General features: G+C 43.8%; 1 protein-coding gene across 1 annotated transcript in view; it reads left to right on the forward strand.

The window, feature by feature from the left end:
- The first annotated feature begins 2,463 nt into the window (after positions 1–2,463).
- ngfra (nerve growth factor receptor a (TNFR superfamily, member 16)) overlaps positions 2,464–24,286 on the forward strand; it is a 31,152-nt gene continuing 9,329 nt past the window's right edge. Inside the window, exons 1-4 of the mRNA XM_069676342.1 lie at positions 2,464–2,520; positions 5,187–5,349; positions 13,202–13,564; positions 23,217–23,451. Of these exons, the coding sequence (XP_069532443.1) occupies positions 2,482–2,520; positions 5,187–5,349; positions 13,202–13,564; positions 23,217–23,451 (800 nt within the window). The 5' untranslated portion in view covers positions 2,464–2,481. The remainder of the gene's footprint in view (positions 2,521–5,186; positions 5,350–13,201; positions 13,565–23,216; positions 23,452–24,286) is intronic.

Here is a 24,286-nt window from a genome sequence, read left to right on the forward strand (position 1 = left end):
GCTTGTACGTCCTTAACTTCAGTAGGAAAGGTCCTATTCTCCCATTACAGAAGCTGTTCCTGAACATATCACTGCCTATTTCAGACCTCTTAAGAAATCCCAACCATAACTCTTACCTCCACTCCTGAATCTGCATTCTTCCTGTCATGCCGACATCTGTTTAGCCACATAAAACTGCCTGTTTGATGCTAGCTTGTTAGCTTTCTACAAGCTAATTGGACAGGAAAGAGCACTTCAACCACCTATTTAATGAAAAATGGTGCAGTTTGGACCTGGCTCATCAAGTTTCAAGAATGTAAATGTGACTGTAATGCGCGCATGTCATAGGAAGCCATGTCCTTCAAAATAAAAGCGCAGCATATACTTTTTGCCACTTTTTTTCCAAGCACACACCTGTGACCCAATGAAAACAGCTCCGCCACGCACTTTTGGGTCACGACCCACCAGTTGAGAACCACGGGTGATGCAAAAACAGTGGTGCTGCTTTATACGGTCCTTTAATAGGTCAAGTCCTATCCTAAAAATAAATACATTATGAATAAATAAATAAATAAATAAATGTCGCCTCACAGTTAAGCCGCTTTCCCACTGGTCAAAAAACCTGCTAACACTCGTCTTTTTTGCTTAGTGGGAAAGGTTACAATCGGCCCTCAGACCCGGGTCAAATGACTCTGCAGTAGACCCGGGTAATTATCGCCAGCAAGGATGGGAAGACAAAACCCGGGTCGACACGCTGATCTTTGCCCCCTTTCCAGCACGATGCTTCCCCCGTCTCCGTCCAAGCAGCGCTCGAACATCGTTCCAAATTTGTCAGCGCCGAGTTTGATAAACAGACTGAATGAATGACAGAAACAATAAAGACTGTAACATCTTCACTGGCCTCCATGCTGCTTACCAAAGAGCATAATGTAAGTTCTTTGTTCGCACTATTGTTTAATAACACGTTTGTGTCAGACGGTGAAAAGAGACCGAAAGCAGTATACTTCACTGGCAATGGGAAAAGAAACAATCTGCATTTATTACTTATTAACTTAGAGTACAGACTTTAAGCAAACTAAAACATAAAATGTTAATGTCTGTTGGTTTTAAAGGAGGCCACTGTCAATCAAAACGGTGCTAAATTGTGTATCGGCATGAAACAGTAACATGTGAGACCTGAGATGAGTGAAAAATGAAGCCTTCCCTCTGTAAAGTGACTTTCCTTTGGGATGGAACAACCTCATATTTCATTGTTAGGCTCAAGATCATCACACAGAGTTTGTGTGTGTGTGTGTGTGTGTGTGTGTGAGCTGCTGCTGATGTGAGCTCAGCTGAGGCGCCCTCTTGTGGTGGATGATGATAATGTACATGAGAAGTGACTGAATGGGGGTGTTTTAGAAACCGGATGTGGCTTGAGAAATTTTTGACACAATAAGCATTAGTTTGCAAAAAGTTAGCCAACATATTGAGTGAGATTGTGTGCGACGGATTCATCAGATAAAGTAAAAACTGGAAAAATAGAAACACCTGTTATTCCTCCGGTGGGCCGATTCTAAGGGCGAGTTTTGAAGCTGTGTCTTGGGGCGCATTTTATGTAAAGGTGTTTTTAATAATAATTTGCCTCCTGCCTCATTTACATAGTGTGGGAAATAAAAGTATATCAGAAGCACATGTTAAGATAATGCAGCCCAGCTTGTCAACACCACAAACTTGGTCTAGCACAGGCTTTGGCTCGGTGTCAACACGAATTAAAACTGAGATTAGATGGAGGAGGTTTACAGAAGTTTGCAGACGGTCTAATATGTGATTTGTAAACTTGTATTTCAACTAATCTGCTGCAGCAAAAGCCTCCACGCTCCGATATGAACAACTTGGGCTGGGGTGTCTACTTACTTTTGTCCACATTGTTTCGAATAAACAGAGAAGAGAGGAGGTGTGTAATGCTGCTACATGTGTCAGACACTCATGTTTACAATTAGTGTAAATCATTTTAATGTCACACTTTGCATTGCATCAGACCTCACGTGAGATTAAAGGAGTGTGTGTGTGTAAGAGGGAGAGAGGGGGGAGAGAGAGGAGCAGGTTGTATAGTCTTACTGCAGGAATATCAGGGCTAATAAGCTGGAGGGTGGACCCCCCCCTCCTCTCCTCTCCTCTCCTCTCCTCTTGCCTCCTCCGCAGTGCACTTGCAGCTGAGCAGCACTCCGGACAGGACGGTCTAATCCTGCTCCTCCTCTTCCTATTCTCAGTGTGTGGTGGTGGTACTGTAGGGGTGCACCTCCATCTGACTCCAGCGCAGAGGGTCCCGGACGCAGGGACGCGTGACGGTGCGGGACTCATTGATAAAAATCCGCGACGCTAGGATTAAAATGAGCACTCCTGCTGCGCGGCTCTCCTCCTCCTCCTCCTCCTCCACCACCTCCACCTCCTCCTCTTCCTCCACATAGCGCTGCTTTCTCTGCACAAGATCTGTTTTTATGAGACTCCAGCAGGCGACGCAGGATGACTACTACCTTATCGCTGGTGATTTTGTGCGCTGTGGTGAGTAGCCTGTGCAATAACTCGGGCGTGCATGCTGTGATATTCGAGCAACACCCCTTTAATAATGTGTAGAAACTGCAGTTTTTAATTATTTCATGCGCTTTATGGCACTATTTTTCTTTAAAATTCTTATATTTGTGCGGAATAATGCTAATTAATGATGCAACTGAGACTTTTGCTGCGAGTTTTTCCTGATTGCAAAGCTTTTTTTGAAACCTGTAATATTCTCATGATGTCATAAACATGGTTTAAAAGTGTGCTGCATCAGTGCTGTGGTGTTTCCTTCTAAAAAAAAACAATATTAAAGGAACAATGTGCCATTTTTTTTACCTGCAAATCTGCAGGTTGCAGATGTAGATAAACACCAAATTAAGATTTGCATTATCCAGGTTACTTTATTTCCCCTTAAGCTTTACATGCACATGCATGCTGTACAAACACACCTCCCTTGTGGTTTTCATCCAAGGAAGAAAAGTTAGACATCCCTGCTCCTTACATCTGGAGAATTGAGTGCTTCACAATGAGCTGCAGACAGAAAAGTCTGCCAGCCTCACTTAATGAGTACAAGTAATTAATTTAAATATCTGGGTCTTAGATAAGAAGAGATAAAGACGCTGCAGCTTATGGGAAGTAAATTGATTCATTAAATTCTTATCCAGCATGAGCTCGGCTTAATTTTTGGCATAAAACACGAGGCTCCTCTGTGAAGTGAAAAAGTTGAGTACAGAGCACATCCTCCCAGCGCTCTGGTATGTCCACAGCAGCTGGTCTACTTGGGCCGTGCGGCTCTCAGTCATCATGTGAACAGCCCCGCATGTGAGAGGGGACACTCTGTTATGACAGCTGGTTTGAAGGGTGGCAACGGTCGGGCGCTCTTCGGTGGAATTAAATTTAGAAATAAACTCTCTAATTGACCATGAAATTGGGAAGAGGACAAACCAAGCATATCACAGCTGGGTCAGCGTATGTTTTTCTTTTTTTTGGTCTCTGTGCATGAACCTGCTCCTGTTGAACCAATTTTCCTGCTGAAGTTGCCATTAATCTGTGTTTGAGCTGAGCGAAATTCCAGGGAGATGTCACAGGAAAGGGAGTTGATGCAGCAGTCAGGGACATGAATCTTTCCCCTGCAGATAGAAGACGGAACCCCTTTGAGGTTTTTTGGCTGCATCCGAAGAGAATTTTTGCAGACAAAAAATGTGACTTTAGCCCTGGTGAAATACTCAAATAAAAAGTGAGATTTGTGCAAAAACGTTGAGAGCAAACGAGACAATATTGAGCAAGAGGAGCGAGGATGAGAGAGCGAGAGAGAGTGGGAGCTGCTGGCTGTTCACTACATCTGTTTCTGAATGAAAGCAGGGACAGCAGAGAGAGGATGGGAGGAGGAGGAGGAGGGGGAGGAGGGGGAGGAGGGGAGGGACGAAAGAGAAAGACAGAAAAGATTCAATTGATGTTTCAGCAAATGTAAGTGGAAATGAGCTTTTGCCGGTTGCATAATAGGAGTCGCAGGACATGAAAGTGTGTTCAGTGTGATGATTTTCTTTGTTCTGAAATGTCTGGATTTGAATGCCTTTCTTATTTAACATTGTCGTACACACACACACGAGTGGAACAAGTGTCGGTTCTTGCGCGCTTGTGGAATTGCGTGGCATTAATATCAGAGAGAGAGCTGAGAAAATGCAACAAGCGAGGAGGGAGAGGAAGAAGGTGATAACTGGAGTAGATTAGACACGTAAGAAAGGATGAGGGGGAAGTAAATTGTGAATGAAAGAAACTAAATCAGGCGTTGAAATACTTTTGTGTCAGGAGGAAAGAGAAGCAGAGGCATGTTTATTTACAGTCTGCAGGTATTTAAGGTGATAAATGTACATTGAAATGCAAATTGGGACTGAGCTGTGGCTTTAAAGGTGTTATTATCTCATATGAATATGACTTCATTACTCCAGCAGTGAATCCGGTGTGTGTAAAGGTTTGTGTAGTGGAAATTTAATGTGTTTGTAAACAAAAAACAATGGGTCCTCATATCCCCTTTGCTACCCTGTATTGTTGCGAAAAAAACGCTACAAAGTCCCCACAAAGTAGCTATTACAGTTTAGTATAAAGTCTGTTTTCTTTGTTCAAAGTTGGGGTAAGGGTCCCCCTGAGGGACACACACCATGCTATAGTCATTATGAGGACCTTTCTTCATGGTGCTTTAAAGGGATGAAGATGTTCTTCAAGCGGTTTCAGTTACAGTCCTGACAAGTATAGAAGAACAGGAACGTGTGTGTGTTTGTACCGGCGATCGTTCACAGCCACTCTCACCTTTAGACAGTAATTAGGACGGGCATGTGTATAATGTCGTGCACACATGATTTTATGGTAACTGCCTGGGCTGGAGTGTGTCATAAGTTTACTATTAGAGCTGATGTGCCTTCAGGGGAGCTATTAAGGCAGTTTAGACGACTGCCTTGTTCAAAGTGTGTCTAATATAGGTGGAGACAACATGATTTATGATGAATCCTGATAGTGGTTGGATTTGTGGAACAGGTTAGACACCTGGCAGTAATTTTCAGCAATTTGTTTTGCTGTGTATGTTTAAGTCACAGTGGCTCTGTGATGTGTGTGTGTTTGTGTGAGTGTGTGCATGTGCTGCTCTGATGTACTGTACCTCTGTCCCGGTGTGTCAGGTGGCTTTGGTGTTGTCATCTAAGACGGAGCGGGCAGTGCTGGTCCCCTGTGACTCGGGCCAGTACACCACCAGCGGGGAATGCTGCCAGCAGTGTCCACCTGGAGAGGGAGTGGTGAAGAAATGTGGCGCTACGCAGACAGTCTGTGCCCAGTGTTTGGACAGTGAGTAGAGATTTGTCATTGCTTGCATATAATTAACGCTGCACTGATCAAACTAAGTTAATTCTAAAATGTTTAGCATAAGACTTTCAAATAAGTAATAGAAACCACTTTCTAATAAGCAACCCAGTGCCTTTAGCAGTGTTAACAAGTTGCAACAAATGGCTTTAATAACGTCTGTGAAGGTTTACAGTCACCAAGGTTACGCTAATTCAAGGCTTAATCCAAAAGGCTTGGTTGACGTTTCACCTCTCATCCGAAAGGCTTCTTCGAAGAACTTTAACCAAGTCCAGTTGCCTTTTGGATAAAGCTTTAATAATGGTTAATTAATAATTAAATAATGCTTTATAGATCAGTTACTAGCCATGAATGTTAACAACTTCTGGCTAGGTTGCAATAAAGCCTCTAAAAACAGATAATGTATTTATAATTCAACATTTACTACTACAGTCTTGATATATATTGTTCAAATTGTTTATAAATTACTTATTATAATGTATAACTGCAGACTTGATGGCGTATTCCAAAAAGAGAAACTCTAAAAGTAGAATAGACACCAGCTTATAACCGATCTATAATATAATTACTGGTATTAGTGACAACTTAGGCGGAATTTAAAGAGGGGGTATTATACTGTTTCACATTTTTAGACATATGTATATATAATGTTACAATGTTGGATGTCCAGACTAAACGTGGCTGAAGTTTCAAATATGTAGGTAAAAGTATGTTGGAGTAAACCCCAGCTCAGTCTGCAGGCTGCTGTGAACACCAGGTTTCACACACTTTTTTTCTACACGCTGCACTTTGTGACATCACAACAGCAGAAAAGCTTCTTGTGTTGGTCTGAAGCAGATGTTCACAGATATGGGAACTTCAATGATTCAGTGATTGTTTTAGTTTCCTCTCGCCGTTCCTCCTCTACTCTGCTAATCAGGAACAGATCAACTGCAGGAGCCGTATTTGTCAACAGAGCTGTCAATCATCCTTTTGACAGATCAGCAAATCAGCATGATAAGAACTAACTATAATGACAGAAACCATGTTTGAGGAAAATTTACTTGCCGTGTATTTTGATTTTATAGTTTGACTCTCTTATACTGCAGCCAGTCAGCAGGGGGCGCTCAAAATGTTTTGGCTTCACTTTTAGGGAGCTGACATGTCGTCCATCTTTTTATACAGTCTGTGGTGCAGCCTCAGATGGCTTCGGAGAGCCGGCCAATCAGAAGAAAGTCGGCTTGTAGGGGCGGGGTTTCTTAAAGGGACAGAGCTGACTGAGTCATTTCAGGCAGAAGCTGTATGAGGGCCTGCACAGAGCAACAGTGTGAGAAACATGAGGAGTTTATTTAACTGTAAATTATGCTAAGCTACTCAGCAGGTATCACAGAGTGAAATATGGAGTTTGAAATTAGCATGATACCCCCCCTTTAATTTACTTGACATGGCTATACTCTAGTGTCTTAAACAAAAGCTGAGGATTTATTACATTAGCCAAAAACAAGTTGTTTCACTTCCAAAATAAGCAAAATTATCCGACCTCATATTCCCACTCCCATAAAGACACGGATTCCAAAACCATGGTTCTTCCTCTTATGTACCATTACTTGTCAGTTTAATGTTCTGAGCTCTTGAGACATCTCCCTCTAAAGTTTATGCTGCCTTCTCCATTTGTGGTGTTCAAAGCGCTGAACAATCCCATTTAACAAAACAGCGACATGTCTTTCCACAAACGATGTCCACAAACCTCGCTGCCAACTATTTTCATCTTTGGTAAAATGTGGTTCAAATGAAATCTGCTCGCAATCTGTTCAAAGTCTGCTTTTTATTTGAATGATTTCAGTGAAGCGACCCGTTAACAGAGGGAGAGGTAACTTTTAACACAGAAATGCTGAATCTTGACTTTGCAGAAACTCTGCTTCCTGAAATGTGTCAAATGTAAGTGGATTACGTTTGATCTGGAGACAATCAAATACAGTACACACGTGTGTACACTGATGCACAGCTGCAAACACACAATGCAAACCTCTTTGCGTTAAGTTTATGCATAGACCCACTTCTTAATGTTTCCTTTTTAACTGCAGCTGGGGTGCTGAACACCAAACAAAAGGAATATTAAAGCCAAAATAAACTCTTATTGTCCAATTTGTATGAAGTGTCTGCTTCGCCTTTATCAAATGTCCGGAGAAATAAAGCAGGGATTCGTACCTTTGATGCCTGTAAGTGGGTCCAAATGTGTTCGCATACAGCTCAGGCTCAGGCTGTGAACCATTAGCACTCACTCTGCAGACCAGAGCTGGGAGAGGTGCCAACACCGCAACATCTCGAAGAAGAAGCAGAAGAAGAGCTGCAAGAGCTGTTTTTCTCCATTCAGGGCTATTTTTTGCGTCACGGTCCTGCAGATCTCTTTGCCCTTTAAGATGTTGGTGTCTGTCAGAGCGCTAAGTAAACGTCAAAGTATAGGTCACGAGCGTCGCTGCATAGGTCAGGAGGGACGGGACAATTGTATCACACTCTGCAGTGGCACCTTTTCTTACCTTTTCAAAGCACAGGCAGTTTGAGGCCTTGTGACTGACATAAATTGAATGCATTGAAGCATTCAGCAAAGCAAACCCTCGTAAATATCACATGTATTTGTGGGATTTTATTGGATTCTGCAGGAATGCTTGCTGGGCTGGCATGAATGCTGTTTGCGCAAGGAAAACTGATACTCTGATTGTCCTCGAACTTCTTTGCGAAACAGATGCTAATCTCTGTGTTGTGTTACCTTATTAAGAATCCAAACTCTGGCTGATTTCACCCCTTTGAAGTTTTTATTCCTCCCCTCTGGGAACTTGGAAGCTACAGCAATGGGTGCAGGGGCAGGGAGCCAATTCTCTACATCTAGAGCGAGACGGTGCCACAGGGTACAAAAAAAACAAAAAAACAACTGCAAGTCAATTTCACATAAACCAACTTTGTCAATGTTGGAATGGAAACCTATGGCCGTGAAATTGACAGAAAAAAAAAGGTTCAGGGGTAAAAACAAGCCCAAAAATAAAGTGGACTTCTGATAGTTCTGCTTCAGTGTTGTTAAAAAATCCGGTCACAGCAGCTGATGGAGAGGGCCAATAATAGTCATCATCAAAGTTGCCTGTGACAGTGTGCCACAGGAAACACATCGCAGCTTCTCAAGCTCGTCCATCTTCGGTTTGACGTCACGAGGACTTTGCCTTGCACGTCATACTCCTGCTGTAAACGGTGGCAAGCCATGCGTAGAAGGTAACCCGCAGCTCCATTTCTCTAGAACTCACGACTGCACTTTTGATGAGGGTTTTTTTTTCACTCAATCCCCCACCCCCCTCCTCACCAGTGAATCCCACCAACTCTTGTCGTGTCTCCTCTTTTCTCCATCCTGTACTGTCAGCCAGAACCCCCTCTCCTTCCCCCCTCCTCCCCCTCCTCCTCCCTATTGCTATGACTCATCGTCTGTATTAGCGGATAAAATGGTATTAGAGCGCCAGGCACCAAAGGGCACGATCTGCTCATTCATCATGCATACTGTTACATCAGTGCATCTTTACTCATTTGATCCAGCTAATTAAACCATATTGAAAAGCCTATTGTGCCGCTAACATTGAACAATTATCCTGCTCGCCGGCACAGGAGCGGTATTCACCGCTGATAAACACTCAACAATTAAGCTCCAATGCCCAGGAGGTTGCATTTAATTTCCGGCGTGCATGCATTTTCATAGTTTCAATATTGTTTTTGTTTCAATAGATAAAATCTTAATGTACCTGCGCCCCACAGGAGCACATACACTAAAATAAGGCTGGGTGGGATTTATATAGAAGTGAGCCTGAAAAACTGAAGCTATAAATACATTTTCTAAAGTGCAGAAATTAATAATTGAAGAGTAAACCCCAACACATCCATTTCCTGTTTCATGGTAAATATGGGTGAATCTTTATTTATGACCCCTCCTAATTCCCCACTTCCTGTGAGTGTAACCCCCAACCAGGATCCTGGCTTGGGACCAGTGCCAGCGTCAGCAGCGCTGAAATATTTATCAGTCTCCTCCACTTTTCTCTGCTGTCATGGGAGACAAGAGTGAGCCGGACCTGCTCACTTAGTGAACCATTCAGAAAAAAAGTTGCCTGAAGATCAAAGACAAAAAGGCAGAGCTTCACGACTCGATCGAGCTTTTAAGATGAGTCCGACTGGATCGGGGTTCGCTGGGGATTTTAAAGGAGGAAGGAAAGTAGAATCACAGCCTCGTCAGACCGTCATGGAACAGAGTCGAGACCGCTTCCAACGCTGGATCACGAGGGATGAAGAAAAGGGAAATGGAGATTGCTCCCTGGCAGATCTTCAGTGGCAATGTCAGAGCTCTGAACAGGATTCAGACGCAGCTTTCCTCCTTTAGTCTCCTAATAATAGCTTTGGTAATATCCTAAAACACCTGTTTCAAATCACGATTGGAGCTAAAGTGGACCAATGAAGCCGGGCGATAATTACATACAAAAATGTTGCATGTTTAAAAAGGCAGATAAAGCTGTCACGCAGCTTTTCTGAATGTTGATATTTTACCCACAGTCAGCACCGGCTCAGGAAAGAATATGATGTTTCCGCTGAAACCTCTGACACTCTGTGGAGTGGGAGATATGACCGTCCCTCGCTAAAAGCTTACACCTAAAGTGCTGATTGTGGAGATCATCGGGCAGTTCCAAGGCCATCCACAGCTACATTATTGATGACACTAATGGGAGCAGAGCACCTCAGTGTTTGGAAGGGGGGGGGGGAGGGCCCTTCATGGGCTGAAGTGGCACATTTTAAGTGCATCATCCTCTCAGTACACAGCCACGTCTTCCTTTAGCAATGGCCTTTTTTACTGCTGAACATTACTGCTGAGATGTGCTGGTCATCGCTCAATTGGGGACAATTAGAGAAAGCATCATATTTTATTAAAGAAGACACTCTCCACCTGATTCTTCATGACCTTTTACTTTATATTTTTAGCCCCCAGAAGAAAGCGCTGACACATAAATCAGACACACACACACTCCTCTGCAGTGCCTGTTGAACGCTCGGTGCATATGGTCGTGTTTAGATGTGTTTACACACAAGGACTGCCGAAGGGACTCATGCATGCAAGTTAAAATTAGCAAGGAAGCCTGCGCGCTGCGGGATAATTGAAATGAATGAGGGGAGATTTACCGGTTGAGCCTGGCTGCAAAGAAAACAAAGGCTGAAAGCTCACGGATTTCAAGTAATCGTTTAGCTCGGAGGTCTGTGATTTGTCTGGACCGCTCGGTCAGTGTCCCTCTCCTCTATCGCTTCTGCCTCCAGACAGTAACAAGAGCAAGAGGTGTTGACAGAGAGAGAATAGGGAAAACTGTGTGCATATCCAGGAAGGAAACTAGACTCACTTACATCTCTGGCATTCCCTGACCTTTCACCTTTCAGTTGTACATCAGCACTTCCTTAACACTTTGATCTCTCAGCCACGTTTTCTTGACAAGACCACCCTCGAAGGCTGTTTCCGATCGAGTCAGAGAGTCATTCAAGCAAATCAAACAAGCTCCATCTCTCTGCTTACACTCTCTCTACCTGCCTCTATATCATTACCTCCGTCTGCTCCGCTAAGTCTGCCTGTATAATGTGACAACCTTCATCTACGGCTTCTTAGCCATGCTGCTGTTTACAAGGTGTTTAGAAGCTACAGTCTGTGCCAGTGTTTACTTGCCAGAGCCGCTTACGACGCAAAGCGAGCAACGCTGCGGGGCTTTTCACACTGACAATATGGTGTTTCTCAACACGTCACCCACTGAGCAGTTCTCAGGAAAAACACTCGCTCTCAGACACATGCTTGAACAGATAAGAGTTGCGCAAAAAAAATTCCACACTCCACCCAGTCTCAATGATTTATCACTGAGGAGATTTTGAACCAGTGTTGACTTGCTGCATGCGAGGCAGTTGCTTGACTTTTTGCAGAGCTGTTTGATCATACATTCTTATCTCATAGGTTTATATTGGGGAAACTTTTCATGCTACATGCTAACTTCATGCTGCACTTTGTAATCCCATATTCTGTAGCAGCAGGGAGTAAAACCGCACACACTGAATGGTTTATGTCGACATGAACTGCAGCTCGTGCAAGGTGACCGCTCTCATGTAAAGCTGTACAAGGAAGTGAAATAGGATTTGGAGAAAAGTGAATCTGAGCTGTGTGGTCCTTTTTCTTCCCGATCCACTTCCCTTCTCATTCAACCACTGAGACACACTCGTAAGACACACACTCATACCCCTCCCCTGTCACTGTATGCATAATTCAGCAGGCATCCAATTATATCTGAAAATAATTCTACATGAACATGCAATATTAATAGATTACTTTGCACTCGTAGGAACTCTTAGTGTAAGGGTAAGCTAATTGGAGGTCATCACTTCCTCTGTGATGAACTCAGATGAATCTTCTTAATGCAAACATTCCTGGAGAGCAAATCTGAAGTGTTGGAAGTAATTGAAAAGCACCTGGGGACCAGTCACCTCAGTCTGTATAACACTGTTCTCCAAAGCTCCTCGGTCGTCTGCCAAGTCTTCTAACGCCATCATGTTTTTTTTACACAAACTAAAACTAACACGTTTTATATGATGTAACTGAGTCCTTCACTTTAGCGAATAAAGCTAATATTTAGCCAAAGCTTTGTCTTGATGAAATAGTTGGACAATTCAGCTGCACTTATGTGTTATGCTAAAAAGTAGACCAGCTTTTTCATTGTGTTAGCATGCTAAGATGTTCGCATGCTAAACCTGAGAAGTAAAATAGTAAACGTGCTAAACGTTACGCTCGCTAAACGTCAGCTTGCTTATATTTTCATTGTGTTAGCATGCTAAGATGTTTGCATGCTAAAACTGTGAACTAAAATAGTAAAAGTGCTAAATGTTACACTCGCTAAACGTCAGCTTGCTAACATTTTCATTGTGTTAGCATGCTAAGATGTTCGCATGCTAAAACTCTGAACTAAAATAGTAGAAGTACAAAACAATACACTCGCTAATTATCAGCTTACTAGCATTTTCATTGTGTTAGCATGTTATAACTGTGAACTAAAATAGTAAAAGTGCTAAACATTGCTAAACATTACACTCGCTAAACACATTTTCATTATGTTAGCATGCTAAACCTGTGAACTAATATAGTAAAAGTGCTAAACACTCCACTCGCTAAACATCAGCTTGCTAGCACTTTCATTGTTAGCATGCTAAGAACAGCCTCAGAGCCGCTAAACAACTAACTAACTAACTAACTTGAATAAAATAAAAGTTAGCGTGTATCATATAATATTTTATTGACAAAGTTTCCACTACCTTTACACTGACTTGTGACTAAAAAGGCCTCATTTTGCAGAAAGATTCGATCACACACTGAAAAGCCTTTAAAGATGCAAAGGCAATGCCTCATTCACTTTTAAATATAGGTTTATCTCATCTCAGCATCACTGTCAGCGTGTTGCTGCACCTGCGCTTCACTCTGTGTGAATGACTGGGATTAAAGCAGTTTACTCAGCGCAGCACAAACACATTGGGATCGATATCGTAATGAGCAGCAGGCTTTTGACTCGCTCCAACACAAGAGCACCTTTCTTGTCCCGGAGCACAAATCACTAAGAGCCCAGTGGATCAATGTGTCCTCCCTTCTAATGAATGTGCAGTAAACATGATTAATGTCATTAGACTCACTGTTTATCCCTCTGTTTATCTCCTCGTATTTCCTGCTCTCTCCATCCTCTAACCTCCTTCGCTCTTTGCCCCTTCTCTCGTTTCCTCCCTCTCCCTTTTGTGTCCCTTCTTCGACCTGTCCTCTCGTCTGTAGGTGAGACCTTCTCAGAGAACTACAGTCACACAGAGCAGTGCAGTCCCTGCACCGAGTGCACTGGCCTGATGCGGATGGAGACGCCCTGCACCGACTCCAACGATGCCGTCTGCATCTGCAACTACAACTACTTCTTCAGCTCAATATCGGGCCAGTGCGAGTCGTGTACGGTGTGCCCGGCAGGCCAGGGTGTGTTTGCTCACTGCGAACACAACCATGATACGATGTGCGAGGAGTGTGTTGACGATACCTACTCGGATCGGGAAAGCTACCTCGACCCCTGCCTGCCCTGCACCATCTGTGACGAGGAAACTGAGACGCAGCAGGCTGAGTGCACACCAACCAGTGACTCTGTTTGTCACAGTAAGTCTGCTACACACACTAACAGCTTCTCACAACTTTAAGTGAGGAAACTAAAATAACAAAGACATACTATATTAATGTCTTTAAGTTTTGATGCACTTTATGTAAAGACTGAATTATTACAAGCAAAGTAACAGGTGTACACATGAACTAAAATTAAATTTGAGTCATTCATTGGAGATTTTTGGGAGGCTGGAAATGGTGCATCACAAATATCACCATGACTCACGAGGGAAAATTCGACTTCATCTAACGTAATTGTCTGTTGACCAAAAATAAATTGGCAATTATTTCTCTTGCTTTCTTTTCACTTTTTTGATAGCAAACTGAATATGTTTGGTCGTTAAATTCTCGGTTGGACAAAACAAGCAATTTCACCTTGAACCTGGACTTCACTGCAATTTATGGGTTTATTTATTTTGTCTGGTGGTTACAAAGAGCTCATAAAAGAATAGGTGGTTATTGCTATAAATATTTAAGACTGCAAATGGGCCTCTCCTGTCATAACTAATCACTGACAGCAGGAAGCAGGACAAAGCTCCTTGTACAATGATGCAATGGGATAATTGCTTAATTTAAGATATCACCACACTTTGCTACAAAAACAAAGTAGAAGCATTAAAGCTTAAAGTTGTAATCTGGAAAAAACGTAGTTTCGTTCTCTTTGGTGGCACCTATGGCGACAAACGGTTATTGCGGGAGCACACTTCTCAGATATCCAGACAGTGTTGCATGTGTGACGTCCACGGTTGGCTCTGGCTGTAAGGGTTGATTTTCATCGCTGACGGTCGCTTTCCTTTTTAGACTGTTTGCCTTCATCTGAGCGTCGAATTTGTTTCTTTTTCTTTGGATTTTCAATTCTTTTTGAAGTTGTATCTGTAGTCATCCATCTTTTCTTTGTTTGATCAGCCATAGTAGATTACTGTTTACTCACAACACTTGCAGAGACTGGAAAAGCAGCCGCTTAGCTCCGCCTACCCTCTCTGGCAGACCAACCACTGCTGGCTGATGGAATACGCGTCACTATCTGGGCGCAGCTTGTGATTTTTTCGCCACCGTCGACAGACACCCAGTCTGTAATACTGCAAATGCAAAGGCTTTCATCAGTGGGCCATAGGCTCAGTCACCATTGTGTTACCTCATTCGGCGATAGATAGTGACGTAACAGACATTTATTTACATGAAAATCTTCAAGATTATTACTTTAACATATCTTTACCTCTCTCTGATGGAAGAGGTACCAAAGTGAACTTTAATGGTAAATGGACTTTTATAGTCTTCCGACCACTCAAAGCACTTTTACACTCACATTCACACACTGATGGCAAAGGCCTAAGTGCCAATCTAAAATCAGTATCTATGCACATTCATACACCAATGACTGTGCCTTCGGGAACAATTTGGGGTTCAGTGTCTTGCCGAAGGATGCTTTGACATGTGTCTGTAGCAGTCAGGGATCAAACCCCCAACCTTCCGATTGAGAGACAACCAACTCTACCACTGAGCCACAGTCGCCCAATAATTAGAACTATATAAGACATTGGTTTCCTTATGGTGCACTAAATGTCCGCAGTCCTGTAGTAGATCGGTCTGTGTTTGTACCTCAAACAAACCACCAGTGGTTACATTGGTTGCTGTCAAACTGTGTTTTGGTTGGTTGATTGAGACTCTGGTTTGTCTCATCCTTAACTTGGTTTGTGTCAGTCGAAACACACGAATTATACTCGAAAGAAAAAAACTGAATCGTTGTGAAAACACAAAAAGTTCACCCATTTAGAGTGGCTTTTTTGGTTCACACGCACTGATAGTAGTTCCCGAGTTGGTTCAAACTGCACTGAGTACCATTAAGACCACTTACTCCACACTGGTTGCCAGGAATCTCAAAGCTGCGTCGGAGCCATCATATAGCATGTCTCAATCGCAGTTGGAGGTCAGGCTCTCAAATGGCAGGAAGTTAAAAGCTTTACCATTAAAAGGTCAAAGACTACAGCAGTGTCAACACTGAGACAATGAATAATCTGCTTTCCCACAAAACAGGCGGCAACATGCTGCAGAAGGAGCTGAGTGGAGCTCCTTGTATCCAGCAGTGGAGGCAGCGTAAGCAAGGAAGCTGTAAATTCTCTGACGCCAGACGAGGCGTGAAATGGACCTCATCAGGAGGAGAGAAGGCTCGAATCTTAGGTCTTAGGTGGCATTGGTCTTGGTTTCCTTGATAAAAATCTGCTATCTTTCTTTAAAGCAATATCAGATAACTGAGGGCTGTAAAGTAAGGCTTGACATATTCGAAAAACAACCTTTTCCCAAATCAAAATGGATCCGAGCAAACGCTCCTTTCCTTCCAAGTTGGATTTTTAATGAAAACTTTGACCAAAGAGCCTTTTACGTTGCAGGCTGATTAAATGCTTCTAAGAGAGCGCTTAATAGCCGGAGCACTTGCTAATGCAGGGCCTTTTATTGATCTCCTGTGTGCATTACCACTTTTAAATGAACACTTTAATGGCCGTTTGATATGAATGTTAGGATTTAGACTTGAGCTGCTTTATTTCTCTTTTGGAAGGGTTGACCCCGTTGGGACTTTCACAGCCTCAGACGCTGGCAGGTATTTGGATTTGCGAGTTAATGAACCTCGAAAATGTGTCAACACCCTGTTGTAGTACAGTGGATGTGGAAGCGCCACATGGAGGTTGTAAATGCCTCTTTTAATAGACTGTAATAGCACAGAAAGTCAGAAGAGAAATGGGCTGGGGAAAGATAAGAGCAGGAAAGGTAGATGAAGTGAAAGACTTATACCAGAGAGGGTGACTTTCAACCTTCTCTTCCATGAGAACCTTCAAAGGTGCTACATTTCCACTTTTACCATCAATAAATCGTCACCACAGTAATTTTGAACACCAACAAGACCTTACAAAGATTTGGCCTCTGCTTTGCTCTGCAGGCACTGCTTTTTAAATAGTGTGCTATCAGGTCAAATTTGGAAAAACTGCACAAAAAGATGAAGGAAATGTTTTTCCCTTTAAGCCGTGCAGGATGCTTGGCTCTGTTGGTGGGTCCACCTGTTTGGCCCAGGTTAAAATATTTCACCTACTGTTGGATGAATTCAAAAATTCACATCAATCTAGTTTGAATTTTCACATTTTTAGTGATCCAAACTTTTCATCTAGCCCCACCAACAAGCCAGCATTTGAATGTATTCACTACTTTGATCTCTGACCAAAGTAATAACATTCCTTCCATAGACTGTATAAAAAGATGGACGACATGACAGCTCCCTAAAAGTGAAGACAAAACATCTCTAGCGCCCCTTGCGGACTGGCTGCAGTACAGGTCATAAAGCCCGCCTCCTCCATGTTAACAGGTGGGACATGAGTCAAACTATCAAATAAAATAAATGTTTCGCAAACATGGTTTCTGTCATTATAGTTAGTTCTTATCATGCTGATTTATGTCCAAGTGTTCATTATTCTGACAAGTTCAGTTTTAATTAGTTATTTGATGCTGTCAAAAGGATGATTGACAGCTCTGTTGACCAATCCGGCTCCTGCAGCCGATCTGTTCCTGATTAGCAGAGTAGAGGAGGAACGGTGAGAGGAGACGAAACTAAAACAATCACTACAGTCGTTGAAGTTTCATATCTGTGACCGTCTGCTTCAGACCAACACAAGAAGCTGTTCTGCTGTTAAACATGCCGACATGCGGAATCTTTGCTGTTTTTTTCAATAAGTCAAGTGTGTGTTTTGGTTAGCGTAAGTCACTACAGCGGCTCCACCCCCCGAACGCTACTGCGCAGCTCTGGCTATATATACAGTCATTGATTCCTATCATCAGCCGTATTTTGTGAGCCAAAATAGCTAATATTAGCATGCTAACACTGTCAACTAAGACTACTTGGTAACCTGCTTACATTAGCATCTAAAATTGTCATTTTAAGTACAATAACATACAGGCTATTCCTTTTAAAATTAGCATAGCCTAAATGTTCTTAATCTTGCTGCTCTGTGATTGGCTGTCAACTTTGACCTAATATTTGAACCCAAACCATAATCTAGCCTAAAGCTAGCCAAGTAATGTTGGTGTCTAAACGTTAAAACATCAAACCAATGCCATATTTTTTACATCAAACCCCAGAGTTCACATGGATATAACCAAGACTTGTGCCGTACATCTCTGTCCTCTCGGTCTTAGATTGCTCCTCAGCTATGATGGAAGAAGCCACGTCCACTCCAAAGCACCCATTATGTTGTAACGTGACCGGACTGGCTGCCACCAAAACAAACTGCACCCTATGCCCCCTAAAACACCCAGAATATCTACTGTATTCCAGACTTATCTGATGTACAGTTGCCCACAATACCGTCTTTTGCTGCCCATTGAGCGCCCACCCATGCAGCTGGTGTCACCTTTGACCCGCCTTGTCCTGAGCAATAGAGTCGTAGCAGCAGCGACGGCGCTGACTGGATATAGCACGATAAGTGTCCTTGTGGGACGTCCGTTTGAATGGAGAGCCCTGTCGTATAGCACCAGTGGGCCTGTGGGTAATGGTCACATGTGGTGGTGATGAAGTTTCCAGGCCCTCCACGGTGGTCTGCGATGGCTTTGCATACAGATACGTGTTCAGCAGCAAACAGGAAGCTGCCTCGCTGGAATTCTCATCCCGTTTGTGTTTGGGAAAATCTTTTTTAATTCCTATCCTGCTGCCCTGAAAAGTCATGATTAAGTTATTTTAAAATCCCCAAATCCCCCACCTCATATCCAGCTGTCACCAAGTGTCAATTACATGAAACAATGACAGAGAGAGAAGAAAAGAGGGGAAGATAAAGAGATGGAAACAGACAGAGAGAGCTGCAGCATATGTGCTGTGCTGGTATTCTATGCCAGGGGGGTCGATATGAGTCCTGGGATTTCTTCTGCTCCTGCTCAGGTTTCGCTGAATGACCTCTATGAGCACCCACACTCGACTGCAGGACACACACACACACACACACAAGCGAACTCTTCTCCAGCGTTAGACACACAAACACTCTTTATGAGCATCCAAAATCAATACAGCTGATGGCTCATGCACGCTCCTCCACCCTGCCAAGTGTGCTGTAGCTCCAGCATTTTTCATTAAAAACTCCGGACACCGCACATGTGCGAAGCGCTTTGATCTGAAATTGAAAACACGTCCCGCATCTTTTTACCGAAGGTTTCTCGGCCCGCTCGGCCTCACGAGAGCGTTTCCGGAAGGCACTGTTCAAACTCAAGTCGAGAGGATTTGCATTTAACGCGAAGTGTTGGCCGTCTGTTGTGAGTGTTTGTCCTCGAGAACAAGAGTGGGGAAGATTAAAAAAACAGATACAGGCCGACTTCTTTTCTCCCTTTCCTCTCTTCATTTGCTCTCTCTATCTATTCCCACAGTGACGCTCGAGTGGCCGGGGCCACGGAGCGGTGGAAGGTGGCCAGTGTGCATTCAGCGCCTTCACCGCTGCAGTATAATTACTCCTGCTAATCAGAGCACTTTACAGCAGCCTCTCTGTTCATCTGCACCCCCTCCTCGCTCTCTCCTAACACTCTGCCTCTCTGTCTACCCTCCCCTCCCTCCTTCCCGCTCTCCCTATTAACCCTCCCGAACTGAAGACAGAGCGCTCACTTGAATAATTCGCAGAACGTGTGTGTTTGATGGATGTGTGCGCGTCAGGCGACAAACACAGAGGAAGATTGAGATAGAGGCTGAGCCGGGACAGAGGGAGAGTGTTTGGCGGCTGATAAAGAGGTCATTGTACATGCGCTGGCCCTGATAGCTGCTCATCTCCACCCTGAACTGGCAGCCGCCGAGACATCAACCTCCGCACAAGACCCTGGGGTTAACTTCACCATAAAGACCTCAATGGCTCATAAAAATTAAGTCTTTTTTTTTTTTTCTCTCCCCCCTCTCGTCCACACCCCGCTAATAAACACATCTCCCTGCACACACAGCCTCATGCTCATAAAATCCTGGGCTAGTTTTATTTTGTTTCACGAGTGTTTTAAACCCACTGAAGCCAAAATGAAATTGTTAAAGCTCCACCGCCGCCGCCGCCTCTCAGCTCCCATTCTGTTTGCAGCTGAGGTATGCAGCCTCTGGAGCCCAAAGGTTTATCCTTTGGTAAACAGCCAGTCGTGTTTTCTGCATCAGCACAGAGAAATGGAGGGAAAGTGGGGTTGCGCTAAAGATATATAAAAGTATAGCATACTTAAGCTGCTCTCTGTGTTGAGTCAACTGGAGTAAAGCATTTACAGTGGTGGCAAAGGAAAGGCTGTTAGGATCCCAGCCTCTTTGACAGCCTGCTCACTTTCACTCACTTTCACACCTTTCGTTCGCAATCTATTCCATTTGCTAGCTCGAGTTGCATTGCTAATACCATTAGCCACTCCTGCATTAGGCGGATGATGTATGGCCGAGCTGAGGAAACCTGACTACATCCCAGGAAAGGTCAAGAAATGCATGTAATACAGACACCCGCGCTCCACTCCTCTGAACGCTCCCTTCCTTTCAGCCCGATCTGAATCAATAGCGCCGCCTGAAATAGACCTCCGCATTATTTCTGTGTTTCTAAGTATGGCACGCACATGTGCTGTGTTTTTCTGCCCATGAAAGATATTTTCTACCGTTTCAGTAAACCAATCCCTCCCCGCGGGAGGTAGGATTGCCCCATCATCAGCACACAGACACGCAAGGCCAACAGGACGGCCAACAGAACTTCGCCTTATCTGTCCACATAAGTTACCCATGAGGGTCCCATCGGGCTAGTAGCAAGAGTAAGCGTGTCTGAATTATGCAACAAATCAATGCTGGGAAACGTGACTATCTGCCATGTCAGTGAAAAGAGAACATATGTGTAGAAAGCCTTTGACTGTGATGGTCCGCTTGGTTTTTATCTGGACTTTCATCTCCCTCCAAGAATCATTTAAAGGAAGATGCTTCATTTTTTAAAGTTAAATGACGTTGGGAGATAGTAGACAATTTGCTTGTCTGTGTATTACTGATCTCCAGACACGTTTGTAATAGTTTGAAATGTTTCTTGCAGCAGCCGAACACAGCTTGTTTTTTTGGCGTCTAAGCTCCTACCTCATCGCTCCGGGCAGGTTTTATTTTACACGCAGAAATTTGAGGAGTGATGAGATAATATCTTAACCCCCCCCCCAGCCGGAGCCTGCAGGTGGTGGATGCTGAGGCTGAAAGTATGAGCGCAGTACTGGTGCAGGGCAGTGGTGGCGATGACAGAGGGAGAGAACAGAAATCTTGCCTAAATAGATGCAAAATTGGAAGGTTGTGTTTGTCAGGCGATTGTGGAGGATGACGCACGTCAAGCGTGAAATCAGTGCAGCTCGAGTCGCCTGCCCGAACTAGCTCGCAGGTGTTGCCCCATTTGCAGATTCCACATAAAACTGACCCACGTATGGGAAGTGTTCTGGTTTCCGTTTGTAGTCCGTTCGTAGTCTGAGTAACACTGACCAATCACGGATCAGCAGGCCTGAAGGGGCGGATCCTGAACGCACGGCTGCTTCTCAAGCTGCTAATTGGACTGTAAACAATGCATTGCATGAAAAAGGACGTCTTAGCTGGAAGTCGTTTATCTATCTACATCAGACTGAACAAGAAGTTGGCCATCGTTCCCAGAGGCGTATATCTTAGTCAGTTCAGCCTCCTTCTTCAGTTCTGAAACGTCTTCAAGAACTTCAACCAAGTCCAGTTGCCTTTTGGATCAAGCTTAGAATTAACCATGACCTGGATGACTGAGAGCCTTCACAGACATTCACCAATTTACTGATCTGAAGGCACGGGACCAAAAGTTTTGTAGTTGCCGTGTGTAGTCCTAGTAGTACTGACCAATCACATATCAGCATGCTTCAGTTGCAAGGGTTCACTCATATACCTTTCGACATATCTGCCTTCTAGTAGAGCGGAGGTGAAGGGAACATCACCAACATTTCTTTGCAAAAACATGGCCCCCATTTCCCCGTGTAATCCAAACAAAACAGCATCTACAGTTTTCTTACTTTTTTTGAAGCACCTGCAATAAAAAGTGAGACAGACTGCGCTGCCTTTGGATCATCCAGGGTAACCGGGACATTGTTTCAGGAACGAGACGCTGCACTTGAATTATTAAAATGTAATTCTTCAATGCTGTGAGCAGCACAGATGAAATAGTTTTCACCTCCAGTGATGTAAGAAAGCACCTGCACTGCCAAAATGTCAGGGGAAGCGAAGGAGAAAACTGTAGAAATTAGTATTAATATATGTAGTGCATGACTTTTCAGTGAGTATTGATGGCATAAAGAAAAAGGAGCCTTAATATACTGCATCAGCAATGAGGAGCGAGAGCTTAATGTCAGTTACAATATGTAGCAACCAGTAATTTGATCCCCTTGCTGCAATCTTTGTACAGAGTTTAGCCAACATACTTAAGAGTTAAAACCCCTAAAAACAGAACAATTTTAAAGTAGGACTCTTAAAGTATTTAGGATCGAGCGTCCCAGTCTTCGGCCTTGAAGGAAGCCTCAGGGGTCTCCACGGGGTTAATCCTATGAGCGCCAGCATGGAGCTAATGAGGAGCAGCCTGAGGTTCTGCAGGGAATAACAGGCTCAGATCTGAACCGGGCTGCGCATTCTCTGTCCCCACCAGGCTGCAGAGCTCAGAGGAGTTTTTGCTTTTTGGCTGGACGTGCCTTCTCCTCCAGCCTGCCGTACTGTTCCCCCGAGGGAGGGAATAATCTTTAGACAACTCGCTGAGCCTTTCTACCATGTGACAGACTCGCTGCGTCGCTTCTTAACAGTAGTAAAAGATGTCAGGACTTTAGGAGAGGTTTGATGGATAAACTGTGTTTTCAGGGAAAGTCATGCCCATCAGAGAGGGCATGGTGCTGCTGCTTCATGGGAAATTGCTCTGAATCATTAATGGAGCCTACAAAGAAAGAGGAAATAGGACAATTTATGAAAATGAGTCTTCTCTCCAGGCTTTGCTTTGATAGAAACCAGACCCATCCAGTAGCACAGAGCCTTCCTGCCTCTCTGGCCTCAGCAGAGGCTACACTCAAAGCGATGACCTCTCTAAAGCCCCGGACTTTGTTTTACATAGATCCATATGGCCTTAATGTTGTGCAATGTGCACAGATCAGATAGATGGCGGACGTGGTGAGAAGAGACCTGGCGTGCGGGGGGCTCAGGCCTGGTGTGGGGTGGGTTGGTGGGTGACAGATATTGCCCCCCTTGTCGAGGAACATTCTTTTTTATTCTGAACACAGCGACTCAGCCAGAAACCATCTGCCAATCAGAAACAGCTGCTGCATGTGTGCAGTGGATCGGACATCTGGTCGGGGACTCGGTGACTCACTTTCAGCTAACAAGCTCTGAGAGATAAGATATCATGTCTAGGTTTTCTTTGGGGCCATGCTAGCAGCAAGGCACTGTAGATAGAACTGTATACTGGCCCACTGCTTCAAATCCAGACTGAAATATCTCAACAATTCCTAACTGGATTGAAGTTTACACTCTGGTATTGCTACACCTAATGTAAAAAACACTACGAACACTGAAAACACAAGTGTTTAGCATTGTAATATTAAAATGTTAGCTTAAAATGTCACTGCTAGCAAGGATGTAAACTCTCTTCGTTTTTCTTTCCTCACACAGATCCTCTCCTCCCTACGTATTTCACTACGACTGACATGGATCCATCTCCACCCTCGTTCACCAATTACTTCCTCCCTGGCTCCGACAGCCCGCTACCAGGAGCGGAGACGACCACCTCCAGCGCCGGCTCCCCTCGCTTCCTAGGCCACGGGCTCGACGAAAACCTTATCCCCATCTACTGCTCCATCCTGGCTGCTGTGGTGGTGGGCCTCGTGGCCTACATTGTTTTCAAGAGGTCAGTTTGTGGAGAAGTAGAGCTGAAAAGCTGCTTTGTGGTGAAAGACATTAGCACAATTGGGTTTTGCACCTCAGACACAGTATAATCTAGGGCAAAGAGTGTGAACAGTGATGGAGATGGTGATGTGGTGGGTGGTGTTGGATAGATGTTGCCCCGGGCTAACAAAATGGCTTTTAGTTGGCTGGTGAAATATTCACGCCCGGCGCCTTCAAAGAGGTTCTGACCCAATTCTAGAAAATGTACTCACTCAAATGTACCACAATGAGTTTTTCTAAATTAAAAAAAAACACTTTCGCGAAGAAATACAACCACACATGAAAGCACTCATCCAGATAGATACAAGTCTGGGCTTAAACACATTTAAATCATGTAAACAAGCTCATTAGAGGCACTGAGTGTTTGAAAAGTGCCAACTACAGCGAATTCAAGTGCCAGATTTATCAGCAGAGTCACGCACACATCTGGCCACTCCTAATGTTATTATTATCATGCATATACAGACTGCTAATTAAGTGAGTTTCACCCAATATTTCACAAGTAACACTTAAGAACACTTTACTGTGGCACTCAATATCTCATGAATATTTTAATCATTGATTCATGAGTCATTTATCTTCTCAGGAGAGGCAACATTTTATTAGCATGTTTTATCACTGTTCACTCTTCCATCTTCAGCAAATGGAGTTTACAATGATAATGATTTAACACTGAAATTTCTTAAACAACAGGTCCTTCATTACAGATCGTAGTGAGAAGTTTCCTCATTTTAAGCGGGTGACTGTTGATTTTGCTGGCTGAAACTAAAACTCTAGGCACATGGGTTTTAGATATT

The sequence above is a fragment of the Semicossyphus pulcher genome, unplaced genomic scaffold (assembly GCF_022749685.1).
Source record: "Semicossyphus pulcher isolate SPU_LCO1_2020_fin unplaced genomic scaffold, fSemPul1.0.p SCAF_25, whole genome shotgun sequence".
Taxonomy (NCBI): Eukaryota; Metazoa; Chordata; class Actinopteri; order Labriformes; family Labridae; genus Semicossyphus; species Semicossyphus pulcher.